Source organism: Calliphora vicina, chromosome 2 (genome assembly GCF_958450345.1).
Source record: "Calliphora vicina chromosome 2, idCalVici1.1, whole genome shotgun sequence".
Lineage (NCBI taxonomy): Eukaryota > Metazoa > Arthropoda > Insecta > Diptera > Calliphoridae > Calliphora > Calliphora vicina.
The window spans coordinates 63,271,524-63,296,051 of NC_088781.1; the positions used below are offsets into that span (position 1 = coordinate 63,271,524).

Sequence of the window (24,528 nt, forward strand, 5' to 3'; positions counted from 1 at the left end):
CGTCTTTTTTTACATTTCATTCGTTGCAGTGCAATAAAAAATTTCACTTCTTAAAAATTTTTTTAAATATAGTTTTTAGCCATTAAAAACCGCGTATTTATTAATAAATTCTATATAAATTGATACATTAACAAATAAGCTTTAAGATGATATAAAAATTATGTACATATAAATAAATTTGTAGCAAGAAAAATGCATTTGAAAATTCTGAAAAAATGTTGATCAAAGATGAAAAAATTGTGTGACGGGTGTATGTTAAAATTGAGAAAAGTGTAGAAAAACGAAAAAGTATTAAAGAATAAAAAAATAGATGAATGAATAGAAAAAAATATGAAATAACAGTAAATGGAGACGTAAAACGTCAGTTGCTGGTGGATGTCATTGTGGGTTTCTTTTGTATTAAAATTTTTGTTGTAAATAATAGAAAGCAAAGGAATGTGAACATGAAATATGTATTATTTTAGTGCGGGTTATAATTAATTTCTTTAATTAATATCATCATTTTTGTTATCAATTTAATTTCGTTTATTTCTTCGATAATACTGAATTCTGTTGTCCAATGTGTAAAAGTGCGTGTTAATTTGCGTACACCAAAGTAAGAAAAATAATCAAACATCATTGCAAAGCCTGTTGCTTTTAATTTTTGTCACCTGTTTAAGAGGAGGTGTGTTATTACAACGATATTATTGCTATAATTATAAAAATCACAACTGCAAAAACAACAGTGACATTAACTATACTTTCTTGATCTTTGATAATCAACCTTCAATAATTGTGTGCTGAGCCAACCTGCTAATTTTCGAGTTCGTTATTGTTTTGTCGGTATTTGCTGCTTTCTTGACTGGTTTTAACAAGAAAAAAAAAAACAAATTAAACTTCAACTCTTTTTAAAACAACAAACAAGTCTTGCTATAAAAAATTATTTTTTTTTGTGTATATGTTCATTTTTTATTAGTTTATTCTTTTTGGCAAGACCTTACCAAGTTTCCCACTGTTTTTTTTTGGGTTTTCTGTGGTATGTGTGCGTGTGAGTAGTCTTGTAAGCGGTTTAAACAGAAATTTAAGTTGCTCGTTAGTTGGCAGTTTCAAAGCTTAAATTTCACGCATCTAATTGGATTTTTGTATAAAGGTAAGTTAATTTCTTTGTACTTTTCTCATTTCATTATTGGTACGTAATTTTATCTCTTATAGGTATATACATATATATTCCATTTTAAAATCAGTATGTAGCTTTTTAATTAAATTTTTTGTGAATTATAAAACAAAATATTTATGGTTAAATCTCAGAATATTTTCACATAAAAGAAACTGATATTTGGTATAAAACAAGACCATCGAAAAAGCTGGTACTTTAAAAATATTGTTACTTTCGAAAGCTTATGAAATTCTAAACGTAAAATTGTAAAATATTTGTCTGGTCTCTTATAGTTTATGAGTTATACACCTTTAAAGTTTTTAGGCCTTATTCATAATACATTAATTTTATTACAGGCTTATAAAACGAATTTTGTATGGAAATTTTGTTTATAAAATTAAAAATTGATTATGAAGAAAAGTTTTTACATATAACTGTTAATACCTATCTACTATACAGGATAACACTTCTGGACAATCAAAATATCATTTGAAAGTGCTCCGAGAGACCTTCCGATTGGCAATAACTTCTCCGAGAATATGCTTTTTTAAGAGGTCTGTCATAAGCTCCGAAAGTTTAAGGTGGAAAACACGCGCGACTAAATCTGTTCGAGCCGTTTGATATGTTTTCATATCAGTTGTTATCTCATTCCACTTTGGATTGCACGTCATCAGGCTTTCCAAACTTACGAAAAATAGTGACTGCATCCTCTTAATTCTCCTTCCATAGTCCAAAATTTTAATTCTAACTATTTTATGGTAAGCCCCAATATCAGTACCATATGCTTGGCAATTCATAGCTTCATTGGTCTTTAGGAAGCTTCAAAATTAGCTGAAATGTAAAAAAACACAATTTTGCTATAAAGACTATATTCTTGGCAATTTTCAGCTTCATATGTCGTTAATATAAGCTAATATGCATAAAAATTAATTTTGCCACGCCCCTTTTTCCTCTTAATTCTCCGTCTACAGCTACGTTAGGATTTGGCCTGGGTGTTTTACTATATGCATGCCAATTTTCAGCTTTCAATACCATCAGTGAGTGGGCTAAAAAAGTTCTGGATAGACAAAAATATAGATTGTTGTGCATTAAAGTCTAGAAATCACATTTTTCGTTGCCAAATGTCAAATCAGAGTTAAAAAATATTTCAGTTGGCAAAGTAAAATTAAAAATAAAATAATAATTTTTACTCATATTATCCAATGTATGGAGCTGACGAAACACATCGTTCATAGTCAAGGCGAAATTATTAATAAACCAGTATAAATACCTGATAATGCCAAGGTGATCTGGTGCTTTCAGATTGAAATTTTAAAATTTCGGATTTGAAGCGCCATTAGTATTATAAGTATGCCGAATTTTAGTTTTCTATATATTTTCCTAAATTGCGAACGAAGTATAATCACGTTAAACATTGATAGAAATAATGTGAATGTTTAGCAGAATACGACCGAATATTCGGTTTCGGTTAAATCAGTAAAATACCAGTTAGTGAATGGTATGAAAGCCTAATAATCGATTTTCGACTTTTCGATCAAGCATTTTCATTTCAACTTTTACAGTCGATTGATGGAACCCAATAATCGATTTTTTAATAATCGACCAGCATTTTTGGGAACTATAGCAAATGAACCATATACGCTATAATTACGGATTAAAATCATATTTTGCAAGAGTATTATAATTATTATTTATGTTGAGGTCATTTTATAAACCGTAACGGCAAACATTTGACAACAATTTTATGGAAAAAATATCGTAGCACTTTTTATAAAAATTTCTTAAGGTTGATATAATTTCGCATTAAAAAATGCGGTCCTCGTTATCAAAAATCGATTTCAGCATAAAAATCGGAGTATATAATCGATCACGAAATAATCGTTTTTAGACCCTGAAAATCGATTTTCGACCATAATCGTAATCGAGTTACCACCATTCACTAATACCAGAAATACTGAAACCGAAACTTTTAAAAAGAATAACATTAGATTATGGAACTTTATAAGGGGAAATAATTGTGGAATATAATAAATAAAATTAAACTATAACAAATATTGAAAATAGAAGCTGCCAAAAATGTCACATTTTGTTCACAAATCTTCTCACTGATTCACTCACTTATCTTACGTTTTCTTTTGTACATATCTATGTTTTAGTTATTGCGGCATAAAGAAAAATTTTACTAGTCTAGCGCAGTTTTTTGTTGTTATTATTATTTTGATTTGTTAATTAGCGAAAGTGCACAGGGAGTCTAATTAAAGTCGTGCCTCAATTGTGCAGACACTGAAAATTTAATTATATTTTACATGAAATTTTTTCTTTTAACCAGGTCATGAGAAAAGCTGTGACGTATAAATACATAAAGCCAACGCTTATAAAATTAGTTTAATTTCATTTAAATTGCAATGAGCAGGAGAGAATTTTTATAACGTTAAATTTGTTTAATTAGATATCAACGAAATTTTTGGAAAGTAAATGTAAAGATAAAATTAGAGAAATGTATACATGCTTACCCAGCAAAAAAAGTGAGGAAGAAGATGCAGAATTTTCACAACAAATAGCATGCTTGATGTACTTCCAATTTTGGTGAAAAAGCTATGAATTTTACATTAGCTTGTCATTGGAGGGATGTTGTTCATTTTTGACAACTTTTTACTTAATAAATTCGATGCTTTCGATGCGATTAAATTTCGATTTTAAGGTGTTATTTTAATGTAGGTAGTGGATACCTATATTTTTTGGCATCTTGGATGGAAATATAAATAATAGAAAAAAAGTGATGTAATTGAGCATTTATGAATTGATTTTAATGTAGTTATAAAATTTATGAAACAATGGTTGATTAATTTTAATGATTAAAAAATGTAAAAATTGTTTGTATACCAATTTTTACAGGTTTTAATAAATTTTATAAAATTCAAAAAATGTAGGAAACAATTACATCAACGAAATATTTATAATTCAGTGTCAAATACCCATATTTAAAATCACATCTTCAGAGGTAGAAAAGATTCATTTGTAACTTTAGATGTGATTAAAATGTCATATGTAAAGATGCACTTCCATTATTTTTTGCTGGGTAACTATAGATTTAATGCATTAAAAACTTTATTTTGAATTTAAATTATTCTAAAGAAAAACAAAGATAAATAGAATTTTAAAGTAGGAAGAGCATCATGTAAAAACTGTTACCTCAAAAAATATTTCAGTTCAAGATGAAAAAACAAGATTAATGGAGTCCACAATGTAAAGTGTGTGTTGATCTGAAACATGCTCTGAAATTAAAATAATTAACTTTTTTTTTGTAAATTAATAGAACATTAATTTTCAGATTAGACCGAATATTGGATTCTATTCAGATTCAGCCAGAACAAAAAAAATTATAATTTTAAAAATTTATTACTCTGTAGTTTTAAAAGTTACTTTTTGAATATTATTTTGATACCTAACAAATATTTCTAAAGTCCTAGCGAATATTCGGTTTCGGTTTAGGCCATAAATCGTTCTTATATCAGTATTCGGTCAAAAGTTTACCTAAACTTTTATAAAGGAAAAACAAAGATTATGGAATTTTAAAGTAGAAACAGGTTTTGAATATAATTAATACAACACTAATGCCCAGTTTTTGACTTCGTATTTAAATACGTATTTAGTTAATTTGTATTTAAATTTAAGTGGTACATATTTAATACAGTTTGAGTGCTATATAATTTTTCTTATTTAAATAAGATAAAAGTATGGTAGCTTTATTAAATATCAAAAAATTATCCATAGTTTTGTATTAGTGAATTGTATGAAAAGCTAATAATAGATTTTCGACCAACCTTTTTTCATTTCGATTTTTACAGCCGATAATCGAACCCAATAATCGATTTTTTAATAATCGATCTGCATTTTTGGGAACTATAGCAAATGACCCAAATACGCTACAATTACGGACTAAAATCACATTTTGGAATAGTCTTATAACTTCTTTATATTGAGGTGCTCATTTTATAAATCGCAACGGCAAACATTTCGTAGCAATTTTTATACAAATTTTTTAAATTTGGAAAAATTTTGCTTTAAAAAATGAGGTCCTCCGTGAATATTTTTCGATGCCAGCTGAAGATTAATATATTGTAAAATTTAATGAAAGAAAAACGTAGACAATAAAAATTGCAGAATTTTATTTCTATTTCGATTAATCGTCATCAAAAATCGATTTCAGCATATAAATCGCAGTATATAATCGATCACGAAAAAATCGTTTTTAGACCCTGAAAATCGATTTTCGACCATAATCGTAATCGATTTACTTTCACTATTTTGTATAAAACAGCTATTCAACCAAAACAAAAATTGATACATTTTGCCCAATAAGATAAAAAAGATTATTAATAAATAAAATTATTGGTAGGAAAATGCACAAAAGAAGCCCCCATTTCCCCGCATCGGAAGTGTAGTTGTTGTTAAATGCCGTAAAAACTACAGCGCTACAATAGAGTTAAAAAACAGGAAACGAAAGTCAAGTTTTGTTAAAAACATATAGTAGTTTATGAAACTTAAATCGAATTTAAATGGTCAACGTTGGCCATTTAAGTAGCATTTAAAAAAGCTCTGAGAAACTCGTTTATATATTTAAATAAAACTTAATTTTATTAAAGTGGGTGCTGCTTAAAAAACAGTGCTCTAAAATTACAAATTAATAAATATAAAATTAATATTTTATTAAAATGAGTGCTGCAAGGCACCTAAAAATAAGCTGAAAGAAGCTGCTATAAAATTATAAATTAATAGTAAAGTTGGAAAGTTTTGGGTTTATTTTCGAATAATAATTTGTTGGCCGAATATTAGGTACATATCAGTTTCGTCGTGAAAAAAATCGGTTTTGGTCGGTCTCTATATAAATTTCATTTTCCATCTTACTACTACACCGTTTCCAAAATAATTGCATCTCGGCTTCGGAATGTACGGTTTCTCACTTAGCCAAATATTTATATTTCAAGTGGGTCAACATTTTTTATGTGCTTTATTATTGCGTTATTCTTAAAATTTGACCTGTTATACTTGGTTTTTTTTGGTTTTTAGTTTAACTAATTTCCGGGAATTGAACAGATTTTTTTAATATTTCCCGGGAAAAGAAAAAATCTGGGAAATTAGGAACTCTAGTAGTAACATAAGACAAAACAAACATTATTATAGGATATTTGTGAATTTAAACATTCATATTTGTTTCATTATTAAAACAAGATACTATTTACTATTCTTCTTTTTTTTGTTCACCCAACTAACACAAGTATTGCAATAGTATCAAAACATTATTTTTTTTATATTTTTAATAAATAAAACAGAAAATTAAGAAAGAAACAAAATACAATAACAAAAAATTAATTTTTTATTACTAACAATTAGTTTGTTCAGTGATGTTTAAAATAAACTCCAAGTATTGCTACGCATTACTTTATTTAATTAATTTTCGTTTTTTATACCCTACACCACCATAGTGGGGATTTTGTTATTAGTCTAACACCCACCTTAAAGTATACCGATCGACTTAGAATCACTTTCTGAGTCGATTAAACGATGTCCGTCCGTCCGTCCGTCCGTCCGTCCGTCCGTCTGGTTGGCTGGCTGGCTGGCTGGCTGGCTGGCTGGCTGGCTGGCTGGCTGGCTGTCCATGTAAACCTTGTGCGCAGAGTACAGGTCGCTATTTTGAAGATATTTCGATAAAATTTGGTACATATTACTTTTTCGGCCCAAGGACCAAGCCTATTGAAACTTGCTGAAATCGGTCCATTATTTCACCTAGGCCCCATACAAATGTCCCCTCGAAATTGGACTTTATCGGTCATAAATGTTTAATTTATCTATGTATCTACACAAATTTCGCCCCAAATAAGTTTTATATATACAAAATTCATGTCACCAAATTTTGTTACGATCGGTCCATAATTAGTCATAGCTCCCATATAGACCCGCTTCCGAAAATCACATTAACCTGCATAAATCGCTTAAAAATGTTGGTATACACACAAAATTCAACGTAGTTAACTTTAATATAGACATAAATCACACAACCTAATTTTATGGTGATCGGTCCATAATTGGTCATAGCTCCCATATAAGGCCCACTTCCGAAAATCACTCAAAAATATAAATTATTGATATTTTAAAAGAAAAATATTTTTACTCATTTACTTGGTGTAGGGTATTATATGGTCGGGCTTGACCGACCATACTTTCTTACTTGTTTTCTTCTATTTTTAAACATGATTTGATTTTTATTTAACAAAATAAGAAGTGTTAGTAATAACTGTTTGCTGGTATGGCTTAATATTTTTTTTTTTCTTACAAAAGTAAGTCACCCGGATTTTGAAAACAAAACAAACTAACAAATAAATAATCATAATATGAAATACATATTTATACAAATAATTTTATTTGAATAGATTATTTTGGGATTTTCCCTTGCTGATATTTAGTTTGGAGATCTTTCAATGTAAATGTTTAATAAATAATGCAGTTAAAAGATATTTTATATATAAATTAAAAAAAACATCGAATACAATTAAAAACTCTAAAAACAGCTGAAACAAGTAATTTAAAACTTTGAGTGATGACCTTGTCATAATACTTGTATGCGTGTATTTTTTAAGCACTGCCAATAAATAATTTATAAATTATGGTCAATTATTAACTATATGTTTTTTATTAAATAATTCAATAACAAAATAAGTTTGAATACGATAGTATTTTGTTAGAACTATCTTACAAAAGTCATGTAAAGTAATATAAATATTATGAAACATAAATAAAAATTAATAATCTGGGCAGTTAAAAATGTGGGGGTATCATGAGGATCCTGACCACAAGCTGACAATAAATTTAAGACAGCACGGTCCATGCGGGACCAGGAAGCACTCAGCCTATTGCTCCAACCTGACTCCAGTTGTGCCAGAACTACTCTTGTTTTCCAGGGAAGAGTCTGCTGTAGACATGTGTATTATTTTGTATGCCTAAACATGGTCTAATATTATTAGAAAATTAATGTTTTGCTTTCCATTAATAGAAATTGAATTGCTTGATATCTATAAATTTATTAACTAATTTAAAATAATAACATAACACTATACAGAGGAATATGTGTTAATATTTTAAATATATTTATACCTGCACATTTACTTTTGTACATTAGGATGGCCACGATTGTAGGTGGAGATTTTTAAGCAATTCGATATCTTTACTTTCATGATTTACAGCAAAATTTTTTGAAGTTTTAATATTATTTATATGTTCAATTGTCACAATAGGTCTACTAACCTGCGCAACATTGACCTATGAATAAGACCGACTGAGGTTGCACCGTATTACACTATTTTATGAAAGAACTTTCGACAATGCTGTAACTGTTACCACAAGAATTTTGGTATTATGAGAGTGATCTTTGAAAATGATCTGTCGCCAAATAATTTTCAATATTACTTTTTATTGAAAATGCAGGCAGCATAACCTTTTTTAGAAACATTTTTTTCTTTTTGTAAAAATTTTGTAAGCATGGATTCGTTTAATATTCTTTTTGGACAAAGTCCAAATGATTTTTTTCTGCAAAAAACGTTCGGACTATAATTGTTTTTGAAATATTTACAATTTGAGACCGTATTTAGATGTTCGTCTGTTCTTGTGTTGGTTGAAATACATTTTCCGAAGTCCCCAGACCATAGAAAAAATACATATTGAGCTAAATTTCTATATAATATATCGACAACTGTTACAGTTAATATCGACCATATTAAGTTTGCTTTGCCGACTCACCATGGATATAGCGTTCAATAACACGTGCAAATGAGAAATTATTTTATCAAAATGGGCGTTCTGTTCGGGCAACGTTCCTCGCGCTTCGTCCATTTTCCGGTGAGGTCCATTTCTGGATGAATGGGTTCGTCAAAAAACAAAATTTGGGAATATACCAATCCACATGAGATCCAAGAGCCTCCAATGCCTCCCGAAAAAGTCACTGTTTGGTGTGGATTTGGGTCTAGTGGAGTTATATGTAGGTCCATATTTCTTTCCATAAAGGCGATGACGGCAATCAACGTCAACGGCGATCGATATACAAAGGTCGATGATTACAAACTTCTTTGGCCTGAATTGGTGATATGGACACAATGACATTTCAACAGAAAGGCGATACGTGCTTCACAGATCACGCCACATTCTGCACGACCAATTTGACGATATGGTCATCTCAAGTATAGGTGATGCGAACTGGTCACCGAGATCGTGCGATTTGACCTCTTTAGAGGTTTGTTGTTGTATTTTTTTAAGTCACAGGTATATGCTTATAAGCCATAAACCACAGCAGCCCTCAAAGTTGTGTATTCTAAAACTGTAATTTAAATGTGTGTTTTGAAGTATTTTATAAAAAGTTAATTTTTTTTTAATAAATAATGACTCGTTATTGTTTTTAAAAAACTTGGCGATTTTATTTACAAGAAAGAAATAACCCAAAGATTTTAAAAGTAAAAACGTAACATTTTTAACTTAAAATTAAGTAAAACATCGACCAATTTGTTTGGTGCCACCCTAATGTACATACGTATGTATGTTTTTATTTCGTTATTTCATTATTTAGGCCATTGCTTCCTTATCATATCTTTCAATGTTCTTGCAGTCTATACTTTTAAATTTATCTAATTCAATTATACAATTTAACTGAGTTTTTAATAACACATACACAGTTTCTAATTACAATTGGTTATGTCATTTCTTTACAGATTTCTTTGTTCGAGTGGATTGTTAATATAAACTAAATGATGTGATGGCTAAAATGGCTTCAGGAGATCTCTCTTTAACCAGTACTAGTAGTCAAGAAGGTAAATGTTTATTTTATTTATTACATTTTTAACTATGCACCACAAAAGATAGCGGAGTGGAATTTGTTATTTAGTTTGTGGTAAAACATTATTTATTGTTTATTATTTTGAATAGTTGAAATAAGTTGTTGTTGTGTTTACAATCTTTGAACTAGTGTGACTGAAGAAAAAGAAATTTTTCTTCTAAACAATTTTCAAAAGCTTTATAAATTAGTACAAAAGAAACAAATGAAAATTTCACTCTTATAATACCTTTAATATTTGAATAATATGGATTATTAAGGTTATTATAAATTCGTATTAAATGCTGAAAATTAACTTAATATAAACATTTTTTTTCAATATAAAGCGAATAATAAAAATACCAATAATTTTTAAATACGTTCACTGGAGAATACTTCAAGCCTCTTGTGTTGATGTTGTTGTAACAGCTAAAACTATACAATTTTCTAATCTAGCACAATTTCTAATAGGAAATTGTTCTAATTCTACTAGGCTGTCAAAAGTGGGTTAAACAATTTGTGTGGGGTTCACAGCCGTTATTTGGGTTTCATCGACAGTAATTCGTTTCATAGGAAAACAAAAATTCCCTGTTTAAAACTGTATGTCTCATATTTTTGAAATACTTTTTGATACCACTAGAGGGCATAAAAATCGAATAATATTTACTTTTAATATCATTACGAAAATAATTCTCAAAAAGATTTTCTATTTTTTCTTTTGAAAATTACAAAATATCTGTTCCTTTATACACTGCGTGTCACAACTATAAACGCTCTATTTGTATAGCATATATTTTTTAAATTGATTGAAATAAATTTCCAATAAAACACAATAAGTTGTAAGTAGATCAAAAATTCTTTAAATAAAAAATAAAATGTAGAAACCACACTTAAGTATATCGATTTTTATGGATTGGTGCATGTTTTTTGCTTAAATATTAGTTCTAAATTTTAATTTTCAAAAAAAGAAATTAGTAACTTGCAAACAGTACCTCCAAGGGTATTCATTCGACTAATTATCGTTCGATTAATCGAATAATTTCTTACGAATAATTATTCGAACAATTTAAAAACGGCCATTTTCGAATAACGAATAATTCGAACAATTTTATATAGAATAATCGAATAAAACGAATAAATGTTCATTTAAATTTATTAAATTGCTTAAAATTTGTCATAATATCAAATTTAAATAAGTAATAATGACTCACAAAAATTGTATTGTTTGTGAAATTCGACAAATAACTAAAGACAAAGGGACTTTCGATTACTGTAGATGAGTATTCCGATAGCTCCTTCTATAAATATATAAATATTACTGCAAGAAGTTACAATTCTAAAAACAAGTATTTCAAAATTTTTAACTTAGGACTTGAACCAATGAAAATAAAAGGTACGGAATAAAGTATTTGTTATTTAGCTGGCGAAATATTAGAAGAATCGCAATTAATAATCAGAATTTTAACTTAGATTAAAGTAGAGTTGAATGCAGAGTTTCCAAAAAACCGAAGAATTTCAAAACCGTGGTTTCAGTTTTAAAAATTTGAAAACCGATCGGTTTCGGAAATACATAGTACTATTTCTTTATTGTAATAGTAGTTTTGTAATATTTTATGTTATCCTGAATTATTATTAATTCACAAAGGGAGACTTAATAGTACTATTTCATTCTTCTAATTGGTATGGCTTAGCGCACCGGGTCAGCCAGTACTCCATACTTTTATTGCATATTTGAAAATAACTAACCCCCATATGCATAAACAGTTTATAAACTTATCAAAGGTTTATAAAACAAATTTTATGGAATTGAATTTTGCAGTCAATTTAATTTTAATTGTCAAGAAATACTTGGATGAATCTTTGGAGGAAAAAGTTTGTTACTCATTTCTAAATTTTTAATTTTTCTACTGAAAATATATTAAAAGTAAAAACCGAAGAATAATTGTCGGTTTCGGTTTTAGGTCTTGAAAAACCGCGGTTTCGGTTTCGATTAAAACCGAACACGAAACTCTAGTTGAATGTGATTTTGAAACGATCGTCGAAAATGATATTGAGGATGACATTTATGATGATTGCATTGAAATATATGAAGGCCATGATCTTAACATATATGTATAAAAGTGATGTTTTTAACCGCGTACGTAAGAAAATATTTCAAAATATTTAATAAATCGAATGATAAACACAAACATTGCAAACTAACGTTTTGTTGCATGGAAAGCATGGAGTTCGTCTTATACATGATATTGAACATCGTTGAACATCTTTGTCTAACATGGTAATAAACTTTTTGCGTATTTATAAATGCGTCAATCATGCACTGCCTGACTTCAAATTAGCCACGTTCACTGACAATGATATCAAACTTCACTTTATTGTATAATTCCCCAAGACCACTTAATTAAGCAAAGGTTCGGCAACGTTGATAGAGCTTGATGTATAATACAATTTGTTATAAATAATTTAGAAATAGTGAATAATTAATTTACTAAAGAATTAGTTACTCAATTTAAACCCCGAATTAATGAACGACATAAAATAGTTCTTAATACGTTAATATTGTATTTGAATTCAGGATCATGTCCAACTAGCTCAAGTTTTTTAAAGCATAGCTTCAAAAGCTCAATTGTTTTGTAGATTGTTCGGGAGTTAATCTGATCAGAATATTTCTGTTGAAAATTTAATGATGGACTTTGTTTTTGAATGTTTTTTAACATTATCAATACATGAATTGTTAACTTTAACGTTATTTTTTGTTTTTCTTTCTTTAACAATAAAATATTAAAAAACCGATATCAAAACTTCATTCTTTACTTTTTTTAAAAAAAATTAAATTATTCGAATAATTCGATTAATTTTAAACGTGTGATCGAATTATTCGAACAAGTTAAAATCTCTTATTCGTTTTATTCGAACAAGAGAGAAATCGAATAATTCGAATACCCTAGTACCTCCCCATATGCCGACGAATTATCATCCTAGTTCTAAAGAATGCTATGAACAGCTTACAATGTTGGAGGAACTTATCCCACATTATTAATGACAGAGTATTAATATGTCCATTAAAGAAAACCTAGTTTCGTTCAGGAGATCTTTCCGATTCTTAATAAAATCATTGAATAAAAGAACAATAAATTTATTTTCATCAAAAAATATCACATAATTTAGTAATTACAATACATTATTGAAATATATTAAGCTTTAAATGTTTTAAGGAGTTTTTAATAATAAGGATATACGAGAGCTGCAAGGCCAACTTCATATAAGGCCAACTTCATGAAAAAATTATTGAAATTTAAAAAAGATGTGTGCGCTCATTTGGTCAGGTCTTGACAGACCATACTTTCATACTTGTTACAATCAAATAATGAATAAAAATAATAAATAAACTAAATTAGTCTAAGAATAAAAAAATACCTACAAAAGCCTTTTTAATTATAATTTTATTTCGTCCTATTTCCAGAAGAAAGTCCTGAATATGCCGATTATGATCGTACGCTACGACCACCGTCGAACTCTAGCGGCAGTACAACAGCAGGCAACATGAATAACAATGCCAATAATGGCAACAGTAGCGGTGGTGTTGGATCTGGTAATCCAAAAATTTATGACACCATTAAAATACAATATGATTCCGCACTAATGGAACTGAAAACGCTGCGGCATCAGCATGGCGACACGGTGCGAAGATGTGATAATCTAGAAAATCAATTGGCATTTTATCAAGAACAATATAATGCGGCTATGAATCAAATCAAAAGTTCCGAACGCAACAAACTAACGGACGTGGCTGCCGAGAATGTTCGATTGAAACAACAGAATTCAATGTTGGAAAGAAAACTTATGCGTTTGGAGAATGAGAGTGCTAATCCGCAAGCAGAAAGGAATGCCAATTCATATTATTGTGATTATAATGATGGCAGTAGGGGAGGTCCGGGAGGAAATGGAACAGCCGTGGGCAAATGTGATGGCACATGTCCGAAAAATGAACAACTTAAAGAAGAGCTAATTTTAAGTACGGATAGAAATAATGATTTGTTGAAAGAGAAGGAAAAGTATAAAAAGAACTATAGTGCCGCTTTAATGGATTTCGAGAAGGAAAGAAAGTTCTTTTGTGATGCTCGCGATCAGTTCAATATGCAAAGGGAACAATTTCAATTGCAGCGCGAAATTATGGACAAAGAAAATCTAAAGTTGAAAAGTTTATTGGCGGCGGAATCCAATAAAATGTTAATGATTACAATGCAGAAAGGTCGCATTGAGGAGGAACTAAATCAATTGTTGTCGGAGAAAGACAATGTCTTGCAGGAACATCAAAAAATGTCCGACGACTTGGCGGCAGCCAATAAAGAGCTTGAGCAGTATAAAAAAGATGAAATTATGTATAAAAATGAACTGAAAGCTTTACAGCAAACGATAGCTGATTTGAAAAAACGAGACTTGCTAAAATCACGCGAAAGTACGTGGTCCAAGGAATTCTCCGACAGCAAAGATGATTTCAAAGAAATCGAGAAGTTACGTAAAAGTTTAGAAAAAGCTCACGCCGAAGTAGACCGAGCTGCCCAGGATACCGAAGAAGCCAAGAGGGTAAGGGATTGGGCCATATCGCAGAGAGAGAAAATAGTCCAAGAAAGAGATTCGGTGAAAACATTGTGTGATAATTTACGCAAAGAGCGTGATAAAGCCATCTCCGATTTGCTGTCGGCCATAAGGGACAGTGAGAAAATCAAGAAGCAGAAAGATGAAGCTCAAAGAAAAATAGATGTGCTTAAAGAACAACTGGAACAAAATCAAAACAATGATTCATCTTCGCGTCGTAGTTTCCGCATGAGCACTTATGAGGCTGAGGATATAATGGATATTGATTTGACCAATTATCATGCAGATTGCGATATTGGTATTATCATAGATGACAGCCAGCAAAGGCAATTGGTGTGTGGCGTTACGAATGTTTCGCCCGCATTTGGTAAACTGAAAATAAATGATGTCATAGTCAAAGTGAACAATTTGGACTGCCAAGGTCTAAGTAAACGCATGTTAATTGATGAAATACGCTCCTCGGCTCCACGTTGTAATCTCTTGGTGTCCCGTACTCGTCAGAGTAAGAGACACTTCTACACAGTGCATTTGAATTTGCAGCAAAATCCGAATCATGGCCTCCACTTAGACACGGGGGTGTTCATTTCGAAAATTGAACCCAATTCGTTGGCAGCATTTGAACCTGAACTTGAGCCCGGCGATAGAATACTTTCGATCAATAACAAATCCATGGAAGGTATACAATCTGTAGAAGACGTAATGTCAATTTTGAATGATGATCGCAACGAATCTATAACGTTATTTGCTTTAAAAAATGTCCAAGACTCTAGTAATTCCGAAACCCAAAGAAGAATGACTACGTCGGCCGCACAAACGGACTCAATTGATTCGATGCACCGTGTGACAGGCACAAAACATCCTTCGAAAATAGCCGAAATGTTAAGTAAATTTAAAGAGAAGATTCACATTTCCAAACCGGGTTCCGATGGTGATCATTTCGCCCAAGAACATGATGCTTTGGCGGCCTTGGATTCAGTATTAAGTGAAAATTCCTCGGAGAAAAGTAAAGAAAATCTCTTCAAACGCAATAAAAGCAAGAAAAAAGAAAAGGAAGCGGCTGCAAAAAGTATGGGTACTTGGCCCAGAACGAATATATTGCAAGCATCACAAGAAAATCCAACTGGCACTATAGTGCAGAGGGAAAAGAAACGTGCACCTTTGTCCTTGTTTACCGCAGGACCCATTAATGTAGACAAAGATGATGAACGTGTGGATTCAGATGAGGCGCCGCCACCACCTTTGCCACCCGTGCAAAATAAACCGCAGGCGCACATACGCAATGGGGTAGTGGGTTCTAATATCAAGCACAACCCCAATAGAAATTCGAATCCTATTCCTGCTTCCGTATTGTTTCAAAATTCAAATGCTTCTGCTGGAAATGGCAACAGTAACAACTATACAGTTAATAATTATATGAGACATTCGGTGTATGCAACACCTTCAGGTATGGAGTCGGAACCTTTGGTTATGGAACAGTCCAAACCTTTGCAGAGACCAAATCCTATAATGGCAGCTGCTCCCAATATGAGAGCTAAGCAGACAGATAAATATGGCAATCCAAGAATACAAAATCACAACTATCAAAATCGTTATTCCTTGAACATCACCCCCACAGAACTGTATAAAACCACGGGTCAACAAGCCCAACAACAGGTCATCAATAACGGCGGTCAACATACTGCGCAACAGCAGCAGCAAATGATTTTAGGAGGGGATTTAATAGCGCGTAAACAACATTTATTTGACATGTTCCACAACAATACGTCACCGAATAACAAATCCGCTCCTCATCCAGCGCTATTTGTGCCGCTGCAACCACCCCAACCCCCGCCTCATTCAACGAATTTCATGCGATCAAATTCTTCTAATCAACAGCAACAAAACTCTTTAGATATGATATCTATGAAATCTCAAAATTCAATAGATTCTATACTCTCCACCAAAAGTCCGCCAATAAGCGAATATGCTATACTTGCCAACTATCCTAAGCGTGGTATTCCCATGCCACAATCGGCTCCTGGGTCGGCTTCAAAAAATGTCTCGAAATATCCCAGCGATAGTGAAAGTATTGCCTCGGGCATAACAAGCGGGGCCGGTCTCTTTCACTCGTCCAACAATGGTCCACCCTCTAGACATATGCCCTTGTTTCCCTCCTTTACCCAGTCAACACATTCAGCTATGAGACCTATACGCCACTCTAGTCCGTTAACTTTGCCCTCGCCACCACCTCTGCATCCCGGAAGCGGTGGATCCGGATCAAATGCTCATCCTCATCATTTAGACTCGTCGATTGGTATACCCACCTCATCGGTGGACAAATTCGATATGGATTACATGAATTCTTCAGCACACAGCCAACATCATCAGCAAACACATCCCCATTATTTGAATGACTACCCGCCTAATATACCCAACCACAATGCCTATCATCCTCTACCCAGTATCCCGTCATCGGGGCAGGGCGTCATCTATGAGGGTGGTACTTTTCCTCGCAAAAAAGATCATCAGCGTTTACGCATACCCTCCAACCCAAGTGTAGCTAGTAAAAATAGCGGTGTTAAAAATAGTTCTGGTTCCATCGATCATCATTATGCCTCGGCCAATAATCCATCAGCCCTAATGTCAACATCCATGGCGCCGTATCCGAATGTGGGCGGTGGCGCTATTATGACGCATCATCATCACACGGCATTGACAAATGTGGCCGCTAATGGCGGGAATAGTGGTCGCGGTTCACCTATGCCGCAGGTTCACGTTGAAGTGTTGTCGCACGGCGGCAGTAAACGCAATTCGAATGTGCCGTCGGATTTTTTATGCCCTGGAGATCTTAGAAGAGTCACGATTGAAAAGAGCGATAAATCGCTTGGTATTACAATACAATGTAATAATAATGGTGGTGGTATTTTTGTGTCAACTGTAGCCGACAAAAGTATCGCCACTCGTGCTGGTCTTCAGGTGGGCGATCAACTCTTAGAAGTATGCGGTTTGAATATGCGTTCGGCTACCAATGATATAGCAGCTAATGTCTTGCGTCAATGTGGTAACTCGATAACTATGTTGGTGCAGTATAATCCAGAAAGTGAGTACACATTTCAAATGACTCAAAATAAACACAGATTTTTCATTAATATCTTTTACAGAATTTCACTCAACTGAATATGAAGGCACTCATAATTTAGAACCTGAATCTCCGGTCAATCATTCGGGATCACCAACACCACGTAACTCTCCCCGACCACCCATACGTCCCATGATGGCCTCCTTGCCGCCAATGATAATGCCAGCATTAACGCCCTCATCCAATTCAATGACACAAAGTGCAATAATGCCCCAATCATCTTCGATGATTTCACAAAAATCCATAAAAGATCAGAGTTTTGCCGATAGTCTGGAAAATCAATCCGATATAAGCAGTAGTCAAGATATACCATCATCAAATGCTACAACAACTACAACGGCTTCGACCACCTCCACGCTGCCATACGAGGAAGAGCCGCGTTATGTAACACTCCACATGGATAAGTCAAAAAACCCGGGTATAAAACTATTTGGCGGCAATAAAGTGGGTATTTTTGTACATGATGTTCATCCGGGATCACCTTCAGATCGAGCTGGTGTACGCAAAGGCGATCAAATATTGGAGTATAATGGTGTCGATTTACGTTGTGTAACCGCCGAACAGGCTGCTAATGAGATCTCGAAATTAACCGATACTGTAACCATGTTGGTGCAAAATAAATTAAAAAGTATGTTTAACTTTTACGACTACATAGTATGTAGTTGAATAATTATATTCATTAATTGTTCTTCCTTTTCATTTTATTTGTAGAATTAAAGCAAATCAAGGATAAATCAGGTGATTCTTTTTATATACGTGTGGGGTTTGATCGTACTGGCGACTTGAATGAAGGTGATTTGCGTTTTGTTAAAGATGAAGTTCTGTATGTGGACAATACGGTTTTTAATGGAACTTTTGGTTTATGGCGTGCTTGGAAATTGGATGGAAAAGGTTATCGCAAAGAATGTGGCATCATACCTTCACAAATGAAGTTAGTTTTAAACAGAGTTATAAATGTAAACACACCTGTATCATATGCATAACTTTCATTTTTGATTTCTTTAGAGTGGAAGAAGAATTACGAGCAGCAGAGGTGGTAGAGTGTGAGAGTGGCAGCACGGCCCGTCGAGGCAGCACTTCTACACGTCGTTCGTTTTTTCGTCGCAAAAAACATCAGCGTAGCTCATCGAGAGATTCGACAGAAATAGCTAGTTTTAGTAACACACAATTGAGTTATTTTCCTGACTCAGGCATCCTCAATGATGATGGTGGAATTTTAAGTTATCAAAGGGTTGAACGATTGGATTGTAAGTATTTTGTTTTAAATTATATATTTTGAAGTATTTACGGACAGACTTTGTATATTCAATATTCTATTTCCATCTTATAAATGAGCAACGATTAATTTCAGTGTATTTTCAGGATTATTACTATTGAAAATAAGCTAAAAAGGTTAATAAATATCTGATTTATATGCACTTACAAAAAATAACTTATGGAGTTAGTCAGAAATATTCCAAAAAACATATTAAACTAGTTCGTCCGTCTTCTCATTTCTGTTGCACATATAGATACAAAGAAGACTCATTGCACTATGCGCCCAATTCCAATTTTTATGGCAAAAATTCAAATGTTCAGCTTTCGCTTTTTGAAAAAAAATTCCTAACACTTCGACGACATAAATGTCAAAAATGTATGCCAATTGGCCAATCAGTTTATATATAAACAGCTGTGAAAGTTTACATTTTTTAAATAAAGTTTTCAAGCTGACAAAAGTAAAAAAATTGCATTAGGGAAAAGGTGATTTTTTTTTTTAAAAATAGTTATAACTAAGATTTTAACAAAATTGATTACTGTACCGGAGGTGTGTACTTAAAAAAAAAATTTTAATATTTTACTAAATGTTTATATTAAGTGAAGTTACGAAAAAGTAGTTTGTTTTCTGTAGTATAGAACTTACGATGCCTGGATTTGCCCAAGGAATGATTCATATGTGGTTATTTGTGGGAATGTCAGGCTTCATGATATACTCAAATTTTTTGCAACTACTTGCACCGAAGCAAATAATTTTCTTTTTTCTAGAAACACACTAAAATTGTTTCTAACTAATTTTACCGAAGTATGAGAGCTTAATGTAGCAAGTTTTATAACGATAGCGAATGTCAAAGACATACACAGTTGCTTACCCAAAATTTACTTATAGCGGAGCCCCAAGAAAACGCCAAACAAACGAAAAAAAGCTATTTGTAGAAAGTGCTATGAGAATATAAATTGAAATTTTGTTTTAAAATTTTTGGTGAGTAGGTGGGGGGCTATAAGAAAAGTGAGAGGAGGGGTTAATGGCAACTTTTTTAAAATGGTATTTGTGGAAAGTGCTATGAGAATATAAATTCAAATCTTTTTTGAAAAAGTTTGGTGAGTTGGTGGGGGAGTGGTTATGAGTTTTTTTTAAATGCTTATTTTAGCAACAGGGGCCTCTACACAAAGTTTTATGATGCTAGATCCCTTGGAAATATTTTTGCCGCAATTTTGGCTTTTGGACACATAGTGCATTGTTTGAATTAACAAACATTTAATCATTCAAAGGTTGAATGAACTCTGTTATGAATTAATTCCATTATGAATTTAATTCAACGATGAATGAGTTTTATTTAAATAAAAGCCTTTGAAGAAAGCTAAATAATTACATTTTGATGATTAATTATATTCACTTTTGGTAAAATTAACGCATTGTACTTTTATATATAACATAATTTAATTCTAAAAATAAAAAACAAACTAAAAATTATTCATTATTATGTTATAGACAAAACAATGGAAACTAACGATTCATTTTTACATAAACTGTCTGTTGCTTTTAATGATATACCCTTCGTAGTCTAGGGATCAAAATAAGAAACTTTGCCCAAGGAACCATACCTCTAAAATGAATTCTGATGTTCCTTATGTTGACCCAAAGTCAAATTTTGAAAAATCCCACCTTGACCCATTTAAAGTGCCAAAATCTAAAATATATGACCGACCCCCACTAACATTGGAGGGCCCTCATTGGAGTTTTTCACAGGAATTCCCGGGACGAGAAAACTCGGAAATTAAGCAAATTGTGTGAGAATTTCCGGGAATTATTTTCCTTAGTTTTATTTGATGTTTTTTAAACTTGGCATTCTCTAAAAGATGCTTAAAGCTTGAAAACATATGCAGAAGATTCATACCAATAACATTTTCATTAATGTTCAGGGCTGTCACAGAATTCTATTACGATCGAATGTGGAATTCTCTTCTTCTCTTTTTCACAAAGAGTAAAACGAAAATTTTTGGAATAAAACCACTTTCGGTCATAATAAAAAAATTTTTTTAAAAAAAATAACGACATCAGAATTCATTTTAGAGGTATGGTTCCTTTTGCAAATCCCTAGAATACGATTTTCTTTGTCACTTGGGCGATTTTTTTTGCGTCCCTACAAATCGACCCGCTCTAGTATACATATATAAGTTTCTCATTCCGTTTGCAATTTGCGACCCCATAAAGTATATATATTCTGAATCGTTATAGATAGCGAAGTCGATATAGTTATGTATTTCTGTATGTTGAAATCAACTTTCCTTAGCCCCTAAATAATTCATACATCAATATATCCGCTATAGTCCCGGTTCCATTCCTATTTAAAATCGAGAAAATCGGCCCACAAATGACTGAGATATAAGTAAACAAGTAAGAGAGATATATTCGGCTGTTCCGAATCTTATATACCCTTCACCAAATTATACTTCAAAATACAAATTTTAAATATTTTTAGGTAAACGAAAATTTGTTTTTCCAAGGTTGTTTTTTTTTTAAAAAAATGTTTTAAAATTTATAAATTTAAAAAAAAAATTTTTGTTTTTTAAAATTAAAAAAAAAATTTTGTATTTTTAATTTTTTTTGGTGAAAAAAATATTTTTTCATATTGTAGGTCCAACTATGGTCTTATATACGTCGTTGCAAAGGTCTTTGAAATATCTATCATTAGATATCCATATTTTCTATATAATCCAGAATAGGTCAGAAATAGGTCAAAAATCGAGGTTGTCCTGGTTTTTTCCTCATATCTCAGCCATTTGTGGACCGATTTTGACTCCGCTATCTATAAGGATCCAGAATATATATAGTTTACAGGGTCGGAAAATTATATTGCGGAAATTACAAACAGAATGACAAACTTATATATACCCTTCTCACGAAGGTGAAGGGTATAAATACTACGACTACCTCGATTTTTGATATTTGTTTGATCATTATCTGGATTACTAAGTCATTAATATAGGCAATATGGATATAAGGCGTATATAATAACATAATAATTCAGACCTACAATGGGTCAAAATCGGGGAATATAACTAATTAATTCTTGCTGATGGTTTAAGGGAATTGTTAAGGGGATATATTTAATTTGATTTTGAAAATTGAATTACGAATTAATTCTTTAGAACCTTTGGAAACAAAGTTCACGTTCCAAACATGTTCACGACCAAGTCTTCCCTTAATATTTTCAGATTTTAATTTTTTCTAGATTATTCCAAGAATTTTGTTAAACATGAAAGTATATAGAAACTATATGCACAAGTCCGTTATAAATATAGTTTAGTACATTGTATTTAGGTTGGATAACTTATCAACATTAAAATGAACCGTTACAAAAACTGAGGTACATATATCAAATTAAACTGTATTTTGTTTTTAGCTCCCGTTCGCCGACCTGTTTTAATAATAGGACCACTGTCTGAGTGTGTTATGGAACGTTTGACTATAGACTTTTCAAATCTCTTTAAATTTTGTGAAGTAACTGCCATGGATTGCTCCCAAGATGCCATGGAGGAGGGACTGCAACAAAATATATTCGTGGATTATCGCAGGCGAGGCAATAAGTTTGAATGTACTACGGTGGAAACTATTAACAATGCATGCAAGAATGTAAGAAATTACAATAAAAACCAACTATATAAAATTAACAAAATTTAAACAAATATTTCTGTGTTTTCAATATTAAGGATCGTCGCCACTGTATACTCGATATATCCATATCAGCCGTAGAGCGCTTGCAGCGTTTACAGATCTATCCAATTGTTTTACTTTTACGTTTTAAATCGGCTAAACAAATACGGGAAATTCGTGACTTTGGCACTGATAAAATATCAGCCAAGGCAGCTAAGGAAATGTACGAGCGGGCACTCAAATTAGAAAGTGATTATAAGCAGTATATATCAGGTAGGTTTATAATATAAATACATTTTTATTCAAAATTATTTATTTATCTGACCTCGTTTACAGCCGTAATTCCGGGTGTTAGCATTAAACACATGTGTACCCAAATTAAAGATGCAGTTGACAAGGAACAGGATAAAATCTTATGGGTGCCTGTTTCAAATATTTAATATATAAATAAATAACTATAGACAACGAAGCGATATATACCTACATACATACAGCATACATAAATGGAATATAGTATTTTATTATTTGTCTACTGTGCGCACATCAAACTATACTGTAAATTATTTTATATACATTTTTTTTTATTTTTACTTTAAATTGCTGTCTAACACAAGCTTAATAAGTATTTAATTTTTTCGTTTTGCTTCTTAAGGAAACGTATGTGTTTGTTTAAGCTACTTACTTAGCCTTACTTTAAGTTTATCGCAAAAACTTGAATTTTTCAACTACTAGTATTCTTTTTTCTTAACTTTGTGTTGTTTTTTATTTTTTATTTCTTCTACTAGCGCTTTAATTGAAAAGTATTTTCATTTTATTAATTTTAAATAAACAAACTATGCTTTAATATATTTTTTTTGAAAATTTTCTCTTTATTGTTTAACATTTTAAGTTAAATTTTTTCTTTTTAATTAATCTTTAACTATAATGTGTTTGCTTTGCCTTTACTTTTTTCTTGTTGTATTTATTAAATTTTTATTATTTTAAGTTATATTTTCTTTTCTTTTAGCACATTTACTATTACTATTTACTACTTACAATATTTTCTTAAAAAATATTATGATAAAACTTATGTAAATTAAGTGCCTTAAGTGTTTATTTTTCCAATTAACAATTAGAAATTGTTAAAATTTTTGTAAAATGTTTTGTAATAGACAATAATAATAAAATTTTATATTAATATATATATATTTTTCTTTATATATATCCTATATACACAAAATACATATTATCTGGGTTACAGGGTTCTATTTTAAAAATAAATTTTTTTTTTAATTATTTACATTTTACATGCAAAACTATATATATTTGATGTTTTTATATTGAAATAAACAAAATGTAACCTAATATTTATACAAATACATACAAGAAATGCTTTTTTTAAATAAATTTTTTTTAATATTATTAAAGTGCGTTTTTTTAAAAAGGTGAATTTAAAACAAGCTTCACCAAATTATACTTCAAAATAAAAAAACAAAAAATTTTTTTTTGTTTTTAAAATTTTTTTTTTTAATATTTACAGAAAAAAAAATTTTGGTGAAAAAAAAATTCGTGTTAAAAATATTTTTTCCGTTTTTGACCCATTTTAGGTCAAACTTACTATGGTCTTATATATGTCGTTGAAAAGGTCTTCGAAAAATCTATCATTAGAATCCATATTGTCTACATTAATGACTTAGTAATCCAGATATAGGTCAAAAATCGAGGTTGTCCTTTTAAATAGTTGTCGATTTTAAATAACAACCGAGCCGGAGATATTGATGTATGTAAGTTATTTGGGGGGCTTCGGAAAGTTTATTTAAATAGACAGACGGATCCAAAATATATATACTTTATAGGGTCGGAAAATTATATTGTGGAAATTACATACGGAATGACAAAATTATATACATATACCCTTCCCACGAAGG

General features: G+C 31.3%; 1 protein-coding gene across 2 annotated transcripts; it reads left to right on the top strand.

Annotated features, from left to right (window-relative positions):
* Nucleotides 1-24,027, top strand: Dlg5 (Discs large 5). 2 transcript variants are annotated; one of them, XM_065502176.1, is made up of 9 exons: nucleotides 1-1,129; nucleotides 9,892-9,990; nucleotides 13,456-17,670; nucleotides 17,732-18,337; nucleotides 18,421-18,640; nucleotides 18,715-18,956; nucleotides 22,371-22,600; nucleotides 22,678-22,894; nucleotides 22,958-24,027. In XM_065502176.1, exons 2-9 carry the CDS (start codon nucleotides 9,936-9,938, stop codon nucleotides 23,059-23,061), a joined length of 5,889 nt encoding a protein of 1,962 aa, XP_065358248.1. In that variant the 5' UTR covers nucleotides 1-1,129; nucleotides 9,892-9,935; the 3' UTR covers nucleotides 23,062-24,027. The 2 variants fall into 2 exon arrangements, with proteins under 2 accessions (XP_065358248.1, XP_065358247.1); XM_065502175.1 differs by lacking the exon at nucleotides 1-1,129 and having other exon boundaries at nucleotides 9,881-9,990.
* Nucleotides 24,028-24,528: the final 501 nt, after the last annotated feature.